The sequence below is a fragment of the Erinaceus europaeus genome, unplaced genomic scaffold, assembly GCF_950295315.1.
Source record: "Erinaceus europaeus unplaced genomic scaffold, mEriEur2.1 scaffold_901, whole genome shotgun sequence".
NCBI classification, from domain to species: Eukaryota; Metazoa; Chordata; class Mammalia; order Eulipotyphla; family Erinaceidae; genus Erinaceus; species Erinaceus europaeus.
The window spans coordinates 32,618-49,956 of record NW_026647879.1 but is presented as its reverse complement, the minus strand read 5'-3'; the positions used below and the strand labels follow the sequence as shown (position 1 = coordinate 49,956).

At 40.3% G+C, this 17,339-nt stretch overlaps 1 protein-coding gene across 1 annotated transcript; it reads right to left on the bottom strand.

The window, feature by feature from the left end:
• Nucleotides 1–3,750: 3,750 nt before the first annotated feature.
• Nucleotides 3,751–5,188, bottom strand: LOC132536511 (vacuolar protein sorting-associated protein 45-like). The gene is made up of 2 exons (XM_060184486.1): nucleotides 4,667–5,188; nucleotides 3,751–3,980 (listed from the first exon to the last, which is right to left on the bottom strand). Exons 1-2 carry the CDS (start codon nucleotides 4,757–4,759, stop codon nucleotides 3,789–3,791), a joined length of 285 nt encoding a protein of 94 aa, XP_060040469.1. The 5' UTR covers nucleotides 4,760–5,188; the 3' UTR covers nucleotides 3,751–3,788.
• Between the last annotated feature and the right edge of the window lie 12,151 nt (nucleotides 5,189–17,339).

Sequence of the window (17,339 nt, the reverse complement as noted above, 5' to 3'; positions counted from 1 at the left end):
AGGCCTGGTAGTAGGGCACCTGGTTGAGCACACATGTTACAATGTGAAAGAACTGGGGTTTGAGTCCCCAGTCCCCACCTGCTGGGGGAAAGCTTTGCAAATGATGAAACAGTGCCGCAGGTGTTTATCTGTCTCTGTTTCTCTCTACCACGCTTTCCCTCTTAATTACTGGCTGTCTCTATCCAATAAATAAATAAAGATAATACACTTTTTTATTTCAATTTTTTGGGGGATTTGTATATGAATAAAATATAAAAATTCCATGAGATCATAGTGAACATTTCATATATATACATATATATTTCTATTTTTATTTAATTTTTCTAAAATTATCTTTATTTATTTATTTGATAGAGATAGCCAGAAATCAAGAGGGAAGGGGGGATAGAGAGGAAGAGAGACAGAGAGACACCTGCAGCACTGCTTCACCATTAGTAAAGCTTCCCCCCTACAGGTGGGGACCGGGATTCGATCCTGGGTCCTTGCGCATTGTAGCATGTGTGCTCAACCAGGTGCGCCATCACCCGTCCCCATATTTTCTTTTTTTAATAAGCACTGCTTAGCTCTGGCTTATGGTGGTGTGGGAGATTGAACCTGGGAGTTTGGAGCCTCAGGCATGAGAGTCTCTTTGCATAACCATGGTATCTACCCTCATCCTTCATATATTTTTGATAATATTAAAATTGTTACATTTCAGTGTAAATGTGGCCTTCAAACTATACATGGTGCAAAATATTATTTCAGAATTTTTAATTAAATCATGTCTTTCCTTACAGAATTAAAATATAAGTAATGTAGATTGCTTGTAAAATTGTCATTTTGATAAAAGTACATTAAAATTATTTTACAATCTTGATTATTTTCTAATCTTTTATAATTTGTTATGCATTTTACAACCTAGGTGACAACTGACAGATGAGTGGGTAGGAAAGTTGTGGTATATATACAGAATAGAATACTACTCAGCAGTAAGAAATGATAGAATCATCTCCTTTGCCTGACCTTGGACTGAGCTTCAGGAATCATGCTAAGTCAGATCAGAAGGAGGACAAATGCCTGACAGAATTATAGATGGAATTTAAGAAACAAGGTCAGAAAAGGAAAACATACAGTGAAACTTAAGACTGGGTGTAGTGTATTACAGCAAAGCAAAGGACTCTGGACTTGGGGGAGATAGGAGCAGGCAGTGAGACTGCTGGGGCACCAGTGTACGATGGTGAAGAGGAAATTTCATTTCGTGGTAGGAGTGGTATACAGACAACTACAGGGAAATAAGAAATTGTTCACGTGTCAACAACTGTCCTGTAAACCATTATTTCCGGGGGCTGGGTGGAGCTCACATATTTTAAGTCTAAAATTACTTTCCTATACTATGTTAGGCAAAAATGACAAAATAAAAAGAACCCAATGATACTTTTAATATTATTGAGCATCTGCTATGTGGTAAGCATTGGGGATATCCACCTTGTCTGTTCTCTTGAAACTGACTGCTGATAGGTGAGATAGATAATCATTCCAGCCATATAATCTTTTAACTATAACAGGAAGAGGAAGGTGGTGCCATAAATGCTAATAAGGGGTGGGGAGGTTCACTTGGTTATCAAGGCCAGGAAAGATCTGCTTGAGGAAAAGTTTTATATCTTTTCTTCAGATAAAGACAGAGAGGAAGAAAGGTAGAGGGAGTGAGAGACCTTCACCTTGAAGCTTCCTTCAGTGCAGTAGGGGCCAGGTTTGAGCCTGGGTCATGCTCATGGCAAAACAGTGCTCTATCCAAGTGAGATATTTTGCCAACGTTGCTAAGGTCCTGTATTTTATGTGCAAAGGTCTTATGTCATGGCATAATATAGTAAACTGAATGATTTATCTAGTGGCTAAGAGCAAAAAGGGGCATGGTTTAAAACGAGGCTGGAGGGAGTCTGGGGGTAGCACAGTGGGTTGAGCGCATGTGGCGCGAAGGGCAAGGACCTGCGTAAGGATCCTGGTTAGCGCCGGGCTTCCCACCTGCAGGAGAGTCACTTCACATGCGGTGAAGCAGGTCTGCAGGTTTCTATCTTTCTCTCCCCCTCTCTGTCTTCCCCTCCTCTCTCCATTTCTCTCTGTCCTATCTGACAACGACAACATCAATAACAACAACTACAACAGCAATAAAAAACAAGGGCAACAAAAGGGAATAAATAAATATTAAAATTTTTTTAAAAATAATAATAAAATGAGGCTGGAAAAGTAGTATGAACTAGAACAAACAGGCCCTTGTAGGCTATAGTTAAGTTTTGCCTGTGCCAATAGTCTTAGAAAACAGCATTTCCTCAACAACAACAAAAGTATTTTGTTTTTTTCTTTAACAGAGAAGTAATAAGTCACTCAAGGATTTCAAAAGAAAATGATATAAGACTGGGGTGACAGCATAATGGCTATGCAAAAGACTTTCATGCTTGAGGTTCTGTAGTCTCAGGTTCAATTCCCAGCACCATCATAAGCCAGAGCTAAACAGTGCTCTGGTGTTTCTCTTTCACTATCTCTCTCATTAACATTAATAATTTTTTTTAAAGAGGATGATATGATAATATTTGTATTTCATAAACTACACAATGTACAAATGTGGTAAAAAACACACTGGATTGAAAAACATAACTATAAAGCAACATAATATATGATTGAAATAGTAAAAAAAATTTGTTTTATGCAGCACCAGGGAATGAACTCAGAGGCCTGCATTGTGTGATACTGCTGCTAGCTCCCCTACCCAATTTTATATTCCTTAATTTTTATGATATTAATGTATTTACTTTGGTCATCACCTGTGTTTCATTACTCCAAGTTATTTTCCCCCCAGACAGAAACAGACACAGAAAAAGAGAAAGAAGAAAAGATATCATAGCACTGCAACTTCCCTAAGTGTGGTGGGGGCCAAGTTTGAAACTGGGTCATGCACATGACTATTTTTTTGAGACTGAGAGAGGAGAGACACCACAGCACTGCTCTACCAGTAATGGAGTACTTCCTAGTGTTGTCCAGGGTGCTCCCATATGATGCTGGGGCTTGAACCCAAATCTTAGTGCATGCAAGTGTCCACTCTACCCAGAGGATTATCTCCCTACCCCACAAAAGGATTTTTAAAGGAGGAGAGATTCAAGATTTAGAAGATGATGAATGAAAACTGACAGCAGGCTTAAGAACTGTGAATGGGAGGAGAACAAATAGAGGGCACAAATGAACATGAAAGGGTAAGGTCCTTTTCAAGATTTTTATTTACTGGGGCTAGGTGGTGGTTTACCTAGTTGAGTGCACATGCCCTGGGTTCAAGTTCCCAGTCCCCACCTGCAGGAGGTAAGGTTCACATGTGGTGAAGCAGTGTTGCAGGTATCTCTCTCTCCCTATCTCCCCACTTCCCTCTTGATTTCTTTATGTCTCTACCCAAATAAATAAAATATTTAAAAAATTATTCTCTAAAAAAAAGTATTTACTTATTTATTTAAGGTCAATTTGGCTTCAGTGGAGCAGAAGTAGGACACAGGAGGTTGGATACATAAAGGAGGACCAGATCAGATGACAGACAGCTTTGAGGGTTGTGCTAAGAAATACATATTTAACTATGGGAGTAAAATTGAACCACTACAGAATGCAAATGTGAATATAATGATAAAGGCTCAAGACACTTTTAAAATAGAGGAAAGGTAGAAGTAATTTTGAAGGAAGGAGGAGAGTCAAGGTAATCACTCTGACAAGCTAGGATAATTATAATGCCACAAATGATGAAAATACAAAATTTATTTGCCTTCTTAATGTTTTCAGATCATAGTGTTCTGTAACTGCCTGACCAGGTGGCAGCTAAATCTGTGTATTACCTTCGTAGGACGAAGAAAACAAATTGCTTTCAAGTGTTTCATGATTTCTCTATTTTGAGAATCAATGCGTTCAAAAAGGTAGACTTCCTTCTGAAGAATCTCTGATTGTGTATACACCATACTCACTATACCAGTCTGTAAAGAAAAAAAATAGTAGCAATGTGCTAGATTAGAATACGAAAAGCAAGCAACAATATAAAAGACAAAGTTTTTTCCTTAATACTTAACCGGATAGCTAAAATTCTACACACATAGTAACATTTATTGAGTACACACAACATGTAATATACAAGAATGGAAAACATGCTCTCAGGGAGGTGGAGCAATGGATGGGGTCGTGGACTTAAAATACACTAGGACTACCCCCAAAGTCTTCCAAGTACTCTGCTTCATATATTTCGTGGCAGCAACATTTAGAGCATAATTTCTGGACTGGCAAGATAGCTCAGCTCACCTGGGAACATTCCTGCTTTTGACATGCCCACGACCTGGCTTTGGGATTGGAGGAAGCTTTGATCCTTTGTGTCATTTTTCTGTTTCTAAAAATGTGAGCCTGGAGCGGCAAAGCCCCCGTTGTTGGCAATAAATAAAAATAAAGATTTCTGATTCCAAAACATTGTTACAGACACAAATCTCTGGGCAATGGTTAGAGTCATTTACACTAAAAGATTACTAGGCAAGTTTTATACAACCTTTCAGGTATATGAAGAGTTGGCCCTCGTTTTAAAATCTTTAAATACTGAATCCTCCCGTGGGATGGGGCCAGCTATTGTAAAGGAAGGAGGGCTTCCCCCACAAATGCTGAGCAAAAGCAAACTTACCGTCTCTTTATCCATGAGAAGAACTTTCATGCCCGGCCCGCTGTCCTCTATCATCTTGGAAATGTACTGCTTTACAGCAAAAACCACGTTCATCGTGGAGAATTGACAGGTTAACCCCACAGCCCTTCCCGCCCCCTTTTTCTGGCTAAACTGAGCTCTGGCTTGTTGGCCGGGTCTCGCTGCTTCCTCTCCGCCAGACTTGGGTTTCCGGCAGACCAGGCAACGGGTCTTCTGGGAGTTGTAGTTCTGTTGCTGGATTCGGGAGCCCAGGCCTCTCGGTGGGATGAACAAACCTCGCTAGGCACTCTGCACTGCGAAGTGTGGACCAGGTTCTCCTGACGACAGTTGTAGGTGTTTGAAGCCAGACTCCGCTGCCTCTTCCCAGCCCTGGAGAGGGAAGCTGGGTGGTGCCCCGCAGCCGCTCCTTCTGGTTTGTGGAGAGTGGCTGTGATTGAGAGGATCCACTCACTGTGGGCAGATAGGGGAGGGAAGGCTGAAGGAAGTGAGTAGCAAGAGGTTCCCCGCCTCTGGACTCGGAGGGGAGTCACGCGCGGTATTTCCTGAATCGTGACGGACACTCAGCTTCCTCGGCTCGTTGGGTGTCGCTGACGAGGCGAGGACGGGGCAAAAGGGGGGCCTGCTGGGGACCAACGACCTATGGTGGAGGAAGAGGACCAGTTGGGGGAGGGTGTGCTGTACTGAGGAGATGTACCTGTTATGAGGAGACATGAAACGTCAGCTGTGATAGCAATAGCCATCTAGACAGACATTTCCCCATAAAGTGATCAAAAACAGAAGAAGAAAATAAAAAAAGGCCCCAGCCATCTTGAGTGCTTAGAGGCTTCCGAAGTTGAACAGCCCTTACAGTCTACAGTAAGGGCTTACAGTCTACAGTAAAATACACTAGTTTACACATGTGTAACATTTCCCAGTTTTCCACATAACAATTTAACCCCCTCTAGGTCCTCCCAGAGTGACTTTTTTAGATAGAGATAGAGGAAAAGGGGAGTCGGGCTGTAGCGCAGCGGGTTAAATGCACGTGGCGGCAAAGCGTAAGGATCCCGGTTCCACTCCCCCCCCCCCACACACACACCTGCAGGGGAGTCCCTTCACAGGCAGTGAAGCAGGTCTGCAGGTGTCTATCTTTCTCTTCCCCTCCTCTCTCCATTTCTCTCTGTCCTGTCCAACAACGACGACATCAACAACAATAATAACTACAACAATTAAAAAAAAAACAGCAAGGGCAACAAAAAGGAAATAAATAAGTATTTAAAAAAAAGAAAAGAAACAGAGGAAAAGATAGAAAGACAGAACAGCATCCTACCCTCCTGAGTGGTAAGGACCAGGTTCTTCTCTTTTATCTTCATTTCTTCTCTTCCTTCCTTTCCTTCTTTTCTTTTTTAAAATTTTTACATCTATTTGTTTATTGCATGAGGAAGAATGACCAGACAACCACTCTGGCATATTGCTGTGGGAATCAAACCTGGAATCTTCTACATATGAGTTCCACACTCTACGACTGCGCCATACCCGCAACTGCAAGCTATATTATTTATTCTTTTTAAAATTAGAATGTGTTTGTTTATTTATTGGATATAGATAGTGAGAAATCAAGAGGGAAGTGGGACATAGAGAGAGAGAGAGAGAGAGAAGAGAGAGAGAGAAAGAGACACTAGGAGACCTGCTTCATTGCTTGTGAAGCTTCTACCTTGCAGGTGGGAGCCAGGGGCTTGAACAATGAGTCCTTACTATATATTGTAAGATATCTGCTCTACTGAGTGCACCAATACCTGGCCCCTTACATTACTAATTCTTTTTTCTTTAAATTATCTATATTTATGTATTGGATAGAGACAGCCAGAAATCGAGAGGGAAGTGGAGGGAGAGAGAGAAGAAAGAGAGAGAGAGACCTACAGCTCTGCTTCACCATTCATGAAGCTTTCTTCTTGCAGGTGGGGACTGGGGGGAGGGGAGAGCTCAAACGTGGGGCCTTGCACATTGTAATGTGCACTCAACCAGGTGCACCACCACCCAGCCCCTTACTAATTCTTTATCATTCCCCTAGTGTGTGAACATTTACCGTATAACTTTTTTTTTTCCCCTCCAGGGTTATTGCTGGGCTCGGTGCCTGCACCATGAATCCACCGCTCCTGGAGGCCATTTTTCCCCCCTTTGTTGCCCTTGTTGTTCCCCTATAACTTCTGGATGAAAAAAAGTAAGGATGTAGTTAAATGAGATTCATATTGATTAGTTTTCTTGCTTGTTAGCAATGGAAAACATATTTGGAGAAAGAATAACATATTGCTAATTAGACAAAAATCCTTATGTAATTTCCTTAACCTATCTAGCCACTTCCATCTGGTACTAAAATCTACCATATGAAAATAAAGAAAACAAATGAAATAATGGGGAAAAACTATATGTGACACATATAAAAATCAGCTCTAATAACTTGACATCAACAGACATACTTTTTAGTTTATTTCCTCACTTATGTGATATCCCTTGGACAAGAAAATACAAACTTGGAATCTGTTTCAGGGGAACCAGGCAGTGGTGCAGCCAGTAAAGTGTGCAAGTTACCATACTAAGATCCTGGCTCAAGCCCCCAGTTCCCACCTGCAGAGTGTAAGCTTCACAAGTGGTGGGACAGGCTGTAGATGTCTCTCTTTCTCTCCTCCCTTCCCATCTCTTTCTCCATATTTCTCTGTCTCTATCATAATTAAAAATACAGAAAAAGGGGGCCAGGTGGTAGCGCAGTGGGTTAAACACACATGGCAAAGTCCAAGGACTGGTGTAAAGATCTGGGTTCGATCCCCCAGCTCCCCACCTGCAGGGGGATCACTTCACGGGCAGTGAAACAGGACTGCAGGTGTCTGTCTTTCTCTTCCCCTGTTTTCCTGTTCTCTCTCGATTTCTCTATGTCCTATTCAACAACAACTACAGCAATGATAACAACAACAATAATAACGATAAGCAACGAGGGCAACAAAAGGGAAAAAATAGCCTCCAGGAGCAGTGGATTTGTGGTGCAAGCCCCAGCAATAACCCTAGGGGCAAAAAAATACAGAAAAAAATTTGTTGCAGAATCTGTAAAGTCTAGATTCCACATATAATTTCTATAGTACATTTATGTTACAATAATAGAAATATTAATAGAAAATTTTAGCTTGCTTCATCATAATATGGAAAGCTTGTAATTTTCTTATTGCCACCAGTATTATCACTGGGGCTCAGTGCTTGCATGATGACCCCATCACTCTCAGTGCCCATTTTTCCTTTTTTCCCTTTCATTTGATAGGACAGAGAGAGATTGAGGGAGTTTGGGGGAGGTAGAGAGGGAGAGAGAAAGAGACATCTGTAGACCTGCTTCACTGCTCATTAAGCTTTTCCCCTGCACGGTGGTGAGTGGGAACTTGGGAAACGCAGGTCTTTGGACATAGTAGCATGTGTGTTTAACCAGGCCCTTAAAACATGCAATTTGAATGAAGACAAAACTTAAGGGAATTATGCTTCAGGTGATTCCAGTGTCTATCCAATCTCAAATCAAATAATTTGTTAAATTTTTGTCACAGTTGATAGTTCAGTACTGAACTATATGGGCCAATAGATTTATTTATAGCATCACAGTTGTTATTATTTTTATTGCCACCAGGGTTATCACTGGGTCTTGATGCCTGCATGACAGATCCACTGCTCATAGTGGGCCAATAGCTTTAAATCATTAAATAAAACTTACTTTCATACAGAGTTCTGTCTATGTACTCAGTAACATCAGTGGTTCCACCTTTCTGGTGATGATGTTAACTTTGATCACTTGATTTAGGTGATGTATGGTGGATTACTCCACTTTAGAGGTACTATTTCCCCATTTGTAGTTAGTAAGTATTATGTGGAGAGATAACATGAGGTGTTGCAAATATCCTATTTCTCACCATATCTTCTAATTTTAACTGGGATGTTTTGATAATTCCAGCCTGCAACAATTGGTTTACCCTAAAGGTAATTGTTTCTCTAATCTACATTAGTTATTTTTCTGTAAAGACTTATTGCTTCCTTTATTTATTATTCATTGTTTAGATTCACATATATTTAAGAAAATGACTAGCTTTGTGTATAAGAAAGAGGTCCGGAGAGATGGCTCATTGGGTAGGGCTGGTGCTGAGGACGAAAATTCGGGTTAGAGTCTGGGCACCACATAGGAGGAATTGATGGCACTATAGGTAGCTCTGTGCTGTGGTGTCTTATCTCTCTCTTCTTCTCACTCTCTGTCACTCATCTATCTGAATAAAAAGTGTCTAGGAGTGGTGACATAGCACATATGTGAGGCCCTGACTCTGCAAGAAAAAAAGTTATAGGGTGAATTTAATGTAGAGGTTGGAAGTATAGACTCTGGAAGCAAGTAACCTAGATTTACTTCTTCTATGTACTAGTTGTGTGACTTTGGGATGTCACATAGCTACTTAGTGCCTTGGTTTTTTCATCTGTAAATGGAGAAAAGAACACCTACCTCTGATTGTAAAATTATGTGAAATAATACAGGCATGTAATTTTCACTGCAACTCTCATTAGATTTTTCTTAGCAGATGTTTTGTACTGTGCTTGTTTTTATTATTTATATTTCCCAACCTACAAAAAGAACATAAAAATACTTGTTATATGCTTACCTCCCTGACACATTATTAAAGGTCACAACATGAATTTTTAAACTACCTTGTAATGTTAAGAAGGTTTATATGTAAGTTCTTAAAATCAAGATAGAATATCACTAATATCCCTTTTCTGATCATGATTCTGTTCTTAGGCTGCTGCTTTTAGAAATGTAGATGACTTTCTGCACCCCATAATGACCCTGGGTCCATACTCCCGGAGGGATAAAGAATAGGAAAGCTATCAGGGGAGGGGATAGGATACAGAGTTCTGGTGGTGGGAATTGTGTGGAGTTGTACCCCTCTTATTCTATTTTTTTTTTCAGTGTTTTCCTTTTTATAAATAAAAATTAAAAAAGAAAGAAATGTAGATGACTATAAAAATGTGAAGAAATTGGGGTTGTGCAGTGGCACATTGGGCTGAGTTCACATGTTACAATGTGCAAGGACCCAGGCTCAAGTCCCCAGTCCCAAAGTGCAGAGGAGAAGCTTCAGAAGTGAACCAGTGCTTCAAGTATCTCTCAGTCTCGCCTTCTTTATCTTCCCCTTCCTTCTTGATTCTTCTTTGTCTGTCCAATAACTAAATAAAATATTTAAAAAATATTACCAAGATGCTGAGATTCAGAATCTGAGTATAAATTCTGCATGCAGGATCCCCCAGAATAACAGGCAGGAATTGTGGCTGGGGGTTGAGTCGTAGCCTAACCTAACTCAAAATGAGAAGAAATGATTTTTAACACTTTAGATAATGTTTAAAGAGAACAGAATGTCTATGAAGTACCAGGAAATTAATGTTCTTAGTGATAAAGTAATCTGAATTATAATCTTTAAAGATTTATTTATTTACTCATGAGAGAGAGGAGGAGAGGGGGAAAATGGCGTTAATCTGGCATTTGCATTGCTAGAAATCTAACTTGGACCTCATGCTTGTGAGTCTAATGCCTTATCTACTACTTCACCTCCTCGGTTGCATAAATTATGTTTTATATTGAATTTTTTTCCTTTAGAAATGTCTCATTTTTTACTCACTCAAGCATTTAATCTCACACAGATTGATTTTCAGTGACGCACACCTGAAACTCATATAGTACTATAATGTTGCGCTATTACAATGATTATTTTTTATGGAAAAGGTCATTTGAGATATCTCTTAATAATATTAATTTGTTGAAGGCCACCTTTTACTATATGCTGAGGCCCTGTCTTCATTTGGCTTGCCTACTCTCTTGAAACATTACCTAAGATGTTAAAATTAAGTCCACTGCATTTTATGGTTATCTACATATCTGACACAAAAAGCAATCCAAGAGAAGAATCATGGCCATGGATCTTAGAAGTATTCTAGTTTGGGGAGTCGGGCTGTAGCGCAGCGGGTTAAGTACAGGTGGCTCAAAGCACAAGGACCTGTGTAAGGATCCCGGTTCAAGCCCCCAGCTCCCCACCTGTAGGGGAGTTGCTTCACAAGAGGTGAAACAGGTCTGCAGGTGTCTCTCTTTCTCTCCCTCTCTCTGTCTTCCCCTCCCCTTTCCATTTCTCTCTGTCCTATCCAACAACAACGACATCAATGATGACTACAACAATAAAACAGCAAGGGCAACAAAAGGGAATAAATAAATAATTTTTAAAAAAATAATAATAATATAAAAAGTATTCTAGTTTGATATCTTTTTTATCTTTTGATAAAATCTTAACTTTTGTAACTTTCCTTGTAGTTAGGTATTATCTCCACATTACAGATAAATTGAGGTTTAGAGAAGTTGAATAACTTCCTAATGTAACACAAAATTCAGTTAACAAAAAAATAGGCCTTTTATATTTCTTAGTACAGTTTTTTTTAAGTCAGTTTTTTAAGGATAGAGAATTTTCCCTCATCCTTTCACTAGTGCAGTATCCTGTATACAGAAGATACCCAATGAATATTTAATGTTAGTGATACTCATTACTGAGAAAACTGCTACAATGGCATGCTAGCTAAAGTATAGAGTTTTGCATGGATAGGACAAACAAAGAGATCAATATACACTTAGGACATTTATGCCAGTAATTTAATTGAATGAGATGGAGTAAATTATGGGAAAATACATCACAAGTTCTATTTCTAAATTCCTAGGTAAATTATAGAAATCTGAACTTGACCATTCTGATGCCCTCATAACAAATACTTTTTTTTCCTATTTTCTAGCAGTGGTTAAATTTATTCATTTTTTTATGCATGAGTGAGAAAAAACAGCACCACTCAGTTCTGGCATAAGGTGACACCAGGGATTGAACTTGGAGCTTCAGGTATATAGTTTCAGTACTCAGCCACTTAAGTCTCCCTGGCTACTAACATTGTTTGTGAAAGGAATTAATGTAATAGCAATTTTTTTATTATTAAGAATTTACTTGAAAAGGCATCAACTTTTGATACGTTTAATTTAGCTTTGATTGTTTTCAGCAGTTAGAGGGCGCCCTTGAACCACCAAGAAGGTACAATAGTTTCAGGCTCTAAGGGTGGGTGTAATATTAACCACTGTGTAATGATTGCTTGAATGAGGGAAAATGCTTTGTTTTCATCAAAATGGATTACAAAATGTCTGTTGGTTTTGTTTAGTTTTTAGTTTGATCTGGCTTGTTTGTTTTTCCTCAAGCACTGCTTCTTCTTCTTCTAGCGTTTGCCCTTCTTCCGTAGCCAGTCAACAGCATCAGGTTGAGCCTGATGTAAAGTTTCGAGACCTCCTTTGAATCTGGAGAGGTGGCAGCCGTTGACTATGTGGGTCATAGTCTGTCTGGAGCCGCAGGGGCAGTTTGGGTCGTCTCTGGCTCCCCAGCGCACCGGCCATGGCCTGTTCGTTAGCGATTGAGGAGGGCCCAATCATAACGTGCTAGGTCAAAGCCGGGTTGACGCTTGAAGGGGTCTGCGATGAGGTGTTTGTTCTTGACCTCAGCTGACTGCCAACTCTGTTTCCAAGAGACTGGAACAGAGAAGTTCAGTGTAGGCGTAGGGGACCAGATTGGGTGATGAGACGTCAACCGTTGAACAGGGTGGGCGAAGATATCCGCGTATATTGGCAGGTCCGGTCGAGCATAGACGTGGGAAATGAACTTAGATGATGCCGCATCCTGACGAATATCTGGCGGGGCGATGTTGCTAAGAACTGGCAGCCATGGAACCGGGGTGGAACGGATGGTTCCAGAAATTATCCTCATAGAGGAATATAATTTGGAATCGACCAAGTGGACATGGGGGCTACGGAACCATACTGGTGCACAGTATTCTGCAGTGGAATAGCATAATGCCGGAGATGATGATCGTAGTGTGGAAGCGCTCGCGCCCCATGAGGAGCTGGCCAGTCTAGCAATGATGTTATTCCTCACGCCCACCTTTGCTGCAGTTTTTATGAGATGTTCGTGAAATGACAGAGTGCGATCGAGAGTAATGCCAAGATAGACTGGCTGGGCTTCATGCCGGATTCTCATGTCGCCAAGCTGCACATTAAGCTCACACGAGGCCGAGCCATGCTGAACTCTGGCTTATAGTAGTATAGGGGGTTGAACCTGGGACCTCAGGGCCTCAGGCATGAAAGTCTTTTGAATAACCATTATGATATCTCCCCTACATACTTTTGGTTTTAAAGCTTACAGAAATGAATTAACTATATTTTCATTGTTTTCCATTTCCTAAGGAACTAGACATTGCTATAAAGTTCAAGTCAGCATGCATTCTAATATGGGAGATTAATTTAATAAACATTACATTATATCTAAAACCTGAAGAGTAGGAGTCTCATTATAACTTCTGTTTGTACCTGAGTAGAACTGTCAGTATAAGTATGCATATGCATATGCATATGCATATGTGTTAGGTCATGTACTCATTACTTTCCATACATTAATTTCACAAGTTGGTGACATAAGTAGTAATGTGACCCTCTTTAAAAATGAGGACCCGCTCAAGTATTGGGACTCCTCATCGACAGGGGGCAAGTTTCACAAGTGGCCAAGCAGGTCTGTAGGTGTCTATCTCTTTCTCTCTCTACCCCCCCCCCCTCAATTTCTCTCTGTCCTATCCAATACAATGGAAAATAGTGGCCGCTAGGAGCAGTGAATTCGTACTTCAGGCACTGAGCCCCAGCGATAACTCTGGAGGCAAAAACAAACAAAAACTTCAGTCTATTGAAATTGATTTGTTTTATTTTTTTATTTATTATGTAATTTCACCCCTTTTTTTGCCCTTGTTGTTTATCGTCGTTGTTGTTATTACTGTCGTTGTTGGGTAGGACAGAGAGAAATGGAGAGAGGAGGGGAAGACAGAAAGGGGGAGAGAAAGATAGACACCTGCAGACCTGCTTCACCGCCTGTGAAGCAACCCCCTGCAGGTGGGGATCCTTACGGGGGTCCTTGCGCTTTGTGCCACCTGCGCTAGCGCCCGCTCCCGAATTGTTTTATTTTAATTTATAGCTGCTATCAAAAGAATATAGCAGCATCCAGATTTATCACGACTTTATTTAAGGAGAAGTATAAGAAATTAGAATTCTTACTGATAAATTCAACTTTTTATTTCTGGCGATATAATTTAAACTCAGATGGTATATAAAATGATTCAGTTCCTTGTTAGAGAAACATTCAAGTTTAGAGAGTACCAGGATAGAATGAAAAGGAGACAATATTGAGAACCAGGTAATGTTTTATAATACGGTTTATTACTAATATCTAGATGAACTTCAGAAGCAATTTAAGCTCATTAAACTTCTTTCTAATGAAAGAAATGGACTAGAACACCGCTGTTCATAAATTTATGAATTTTATGTGTTTCATATGAAAATCTTCTTTGTCTTATATCTACACATTGTTCATGTCTTATTCAATTTCTGGAAACAATGTATTAATGTAAGTCTGACCTATCATGCCTTTATGTTAACAATGGTATGGAAGACCCAGATGGTTTAAGACCCAGAGTGATTTGTCTTTGACACTCCTAATGAATTCTCTTTTTTTTTCTATCTATGCGTGGGCTCTTGGGAATGGCTTATTTCTTTTTTCGAATGTTAGTTAAATCATTTCACTAAGTGAGGTGAAAGGAAGGATATAGCTTTCTTCTTTAATTCCTGTTAAAGGGATATGAATTTCATCAACTTCTTCAGGATGATTACATAAACTTAGGGTATTTATCACAGACCCCTGCAATCGTCAACCCGGCTTTGACCTAGCACGTTATGATTGGGCCCTCCTCAATCGCTATCGAACAGGCCATGGCCGGTGCGCCGCTATGTTCCATCGCTGGGGAGCCAGAGACGACCCGAACTGCCCCTGCGGCTCCAGACAATGACCCACAGAGTCAACGACTGCCACCTCTCCAGATTCAAAGGAGGTCTCGAAACTTTACATCAGGCTCAACCTGATGCTGTTGACTGGCTACGGAAGAAGGGCAAACGCTAGAAGAAGAAGGGTATTTATATTACCATTAGTTTGCCTTCTCTGTGTTTGACTGCAAGGTTTAACACTGGAAAAAGGTAAATAGAAAATGATCTAATTCTTATGTGACTGTTCAACTTAATGTAGTTATTTTATTTGTTTACTTTTGATTACCACAGGGTTTTCACTGGAGATTCATGCCTGCACAATTCTGTTGTTCCTGGTGGCCTTTTTTTTTTTTTTTTTTTTTTTTAAATAAGTAGAAAGAGGGTTAGAAGTAGAGAAGGAGAGTCAGAGGAGAGTCACCATAGCATTACTCCATTGATTATGAAGCTTATGTGTAGATGTTTCCATGTAGTGGCCAGAAGCTCAAACTCAGCCCCTCACACATGGCAAAGTGTGCATTCTATTGGTGAGATATCTCCAGGCCACTAATGCTGCCTTTTTTTTTTTTTTTTAAACAGAGCACTGCTCAGCTCAGGCTTAAGGTGGTGTGGGGAAATTGGAGCCTCAGCCTTGGAGCCTCAGGCATGAGAGTCTCTTTGCATAACCATTATGCTATGTCCCCTGCCCAACGCTGCTATTTTTAACTGAGTTAAAATGTCTAATTTGCAGGATATTGAACTTCCATGAAATCACTTTTTTATATGGCTTTTAAAAGTGTCTAGGTCACCACTATAGTCATTACCATTCAATACTAGAGAATTTGTGGGGGGTATTTGTTTACTCAGCAAGTACTTATGGAATTCACTATATGCTAACCATAGAAATAAAGTACTGGAGGCCAGTAAGGGCTTACCTGTTAAGTGGACACTTTACCATGTACCTTGGTTCAAAACCCCAATCCCCACCTACGGGAGAAAACTTCACAAGCAGTGGAGCAGTGCTTCAGGTGTCTCTCTGTCTCTCTGTCTCTCTCTCTACTTCTCTCTGCCTTTCATCCTCTATCAGAAAGAAAAAGAATATATATATATATATTGATATGTATATATCAATAAAGAAATGAAATACCAAGTCAATTAAACCAAATCCTCAATTTCATGGAGCTTAAATCTAGTCAGACCAGACAATGTGCAAAAGAAGTCTTTTTTTTTAAAAGTCATTCTTTTTTAAAATATTTATTTTCCCTTTTGTTGTCCTTCTTTTTCATTGTTGTTGTAGTTATTGTTGTTGTTGTTTATGTTGTTATTATTGGATAGGACAGACAGAAACGGAGAGAGGAGGGGAAGACAGAGGGAGAAGAGAAAGACACCTGCAAACCTGCTTCACCGCTTGTGAAGTGACCTCCCTGCAGGTGGGGAGCCAGGGGCTTGAACCGGAATCCTTACTCTGGTCCTTGGGCTTGTGTGCACTTAACCCACTGTGCTACAGCCCAACTCCCAAGAAATAAATTTTTTTTAAAGATTTTATTTCTTTATGAGAAAGATAGGAACAGAGAGAAAGAACCAGACATCACTCTGGCACATGTGCTTATGGGGATCAACTTGGGACCTCATGCTTGAGAGTCCAAAGCTTTATCATTGTGCCACCTCTCAGACCACCCAAGAATTAATTTTTATGGTAGTTAAATATGATAAATTCTATTGAGATAACCAAAACAGGCTTTAAAAGGAGTTTTTTGTTTTTTGCCTCCAGGGTTATTGCTGGGGCTCAGTGCCTGCACCACGATCCACTGCTCCTGGAGACTATCCCCCCCTCCCCGCGTCTTTTTTTTTTTTTGTCCTTGTTGTTTTATCGTTGTGGTTATTATTGTTGTTGTTGTTGTTGATGTCATCGTTATTGGATAGGACAGAGAGAAATGGAGAGAGGAGGGGGAGACAGAGAGGAGGAGAGAAAGACAGACCCCTGCAGACCTGCCTCACTGCCTGTGAAGTGACCCCCCTGCAGGTGGGGAGCCAGGGGCTCAAACTGGGATCCTTACGCAGGTCCTTGCGCTTCCCATCATGTGTGCTTAACCTGCTGCGCTATTGACCAGCCCCCAAAAGGAGTTTTTATTTTTATTTTTTTTATTATTATTTTTTTTACTTCTGCTTTCTTACTTTGGTGCCATACTCCAAACTCAGTCAATTTCTGCTTTGCGTTTCTACTTCTTTTTTTTTTTTTTTACATGCATAACATTCCCCAGATTCCCATTTAACAATACAACCCCACTATTTCATTCATCATTTTTCATAGACCTGTATTCTCCCCACCCACCCACCCACCCCAGAGTCTTTTACTTTGGTGTAATACTCCAATTCCATTTCAGGTTCGACTTGTGTTTTCTTTTCTGATCTTGTTTTTCAACTTCGGCCTGAGAGTGAGATCATCCCGTATTCATCCTTCTGTTTCTGACTTATTTCACTCAACATGATTTTTTCAAGGTCCATCCAAGATCGGCTGAAAACGGTGAAGTCACCATTTTTTACAGCTGAGTAGTATTCCATTGTGTATATATACCACAACTTGCTCAGCCACTCATCTGTTGTTGGACACCTGGGTTGCTTCCAGGTTTTGGCTATTACAAATTGTGCTGCCAAGAACATATGTGTACACAGATCTTTTTGGATGGATGTGTTGGGTTCCTTAGGATATATCCCCAGGAGGGGAATTGCAGGGTCATAGGGTAGGTCCATTTCTAGCCTTCTGAG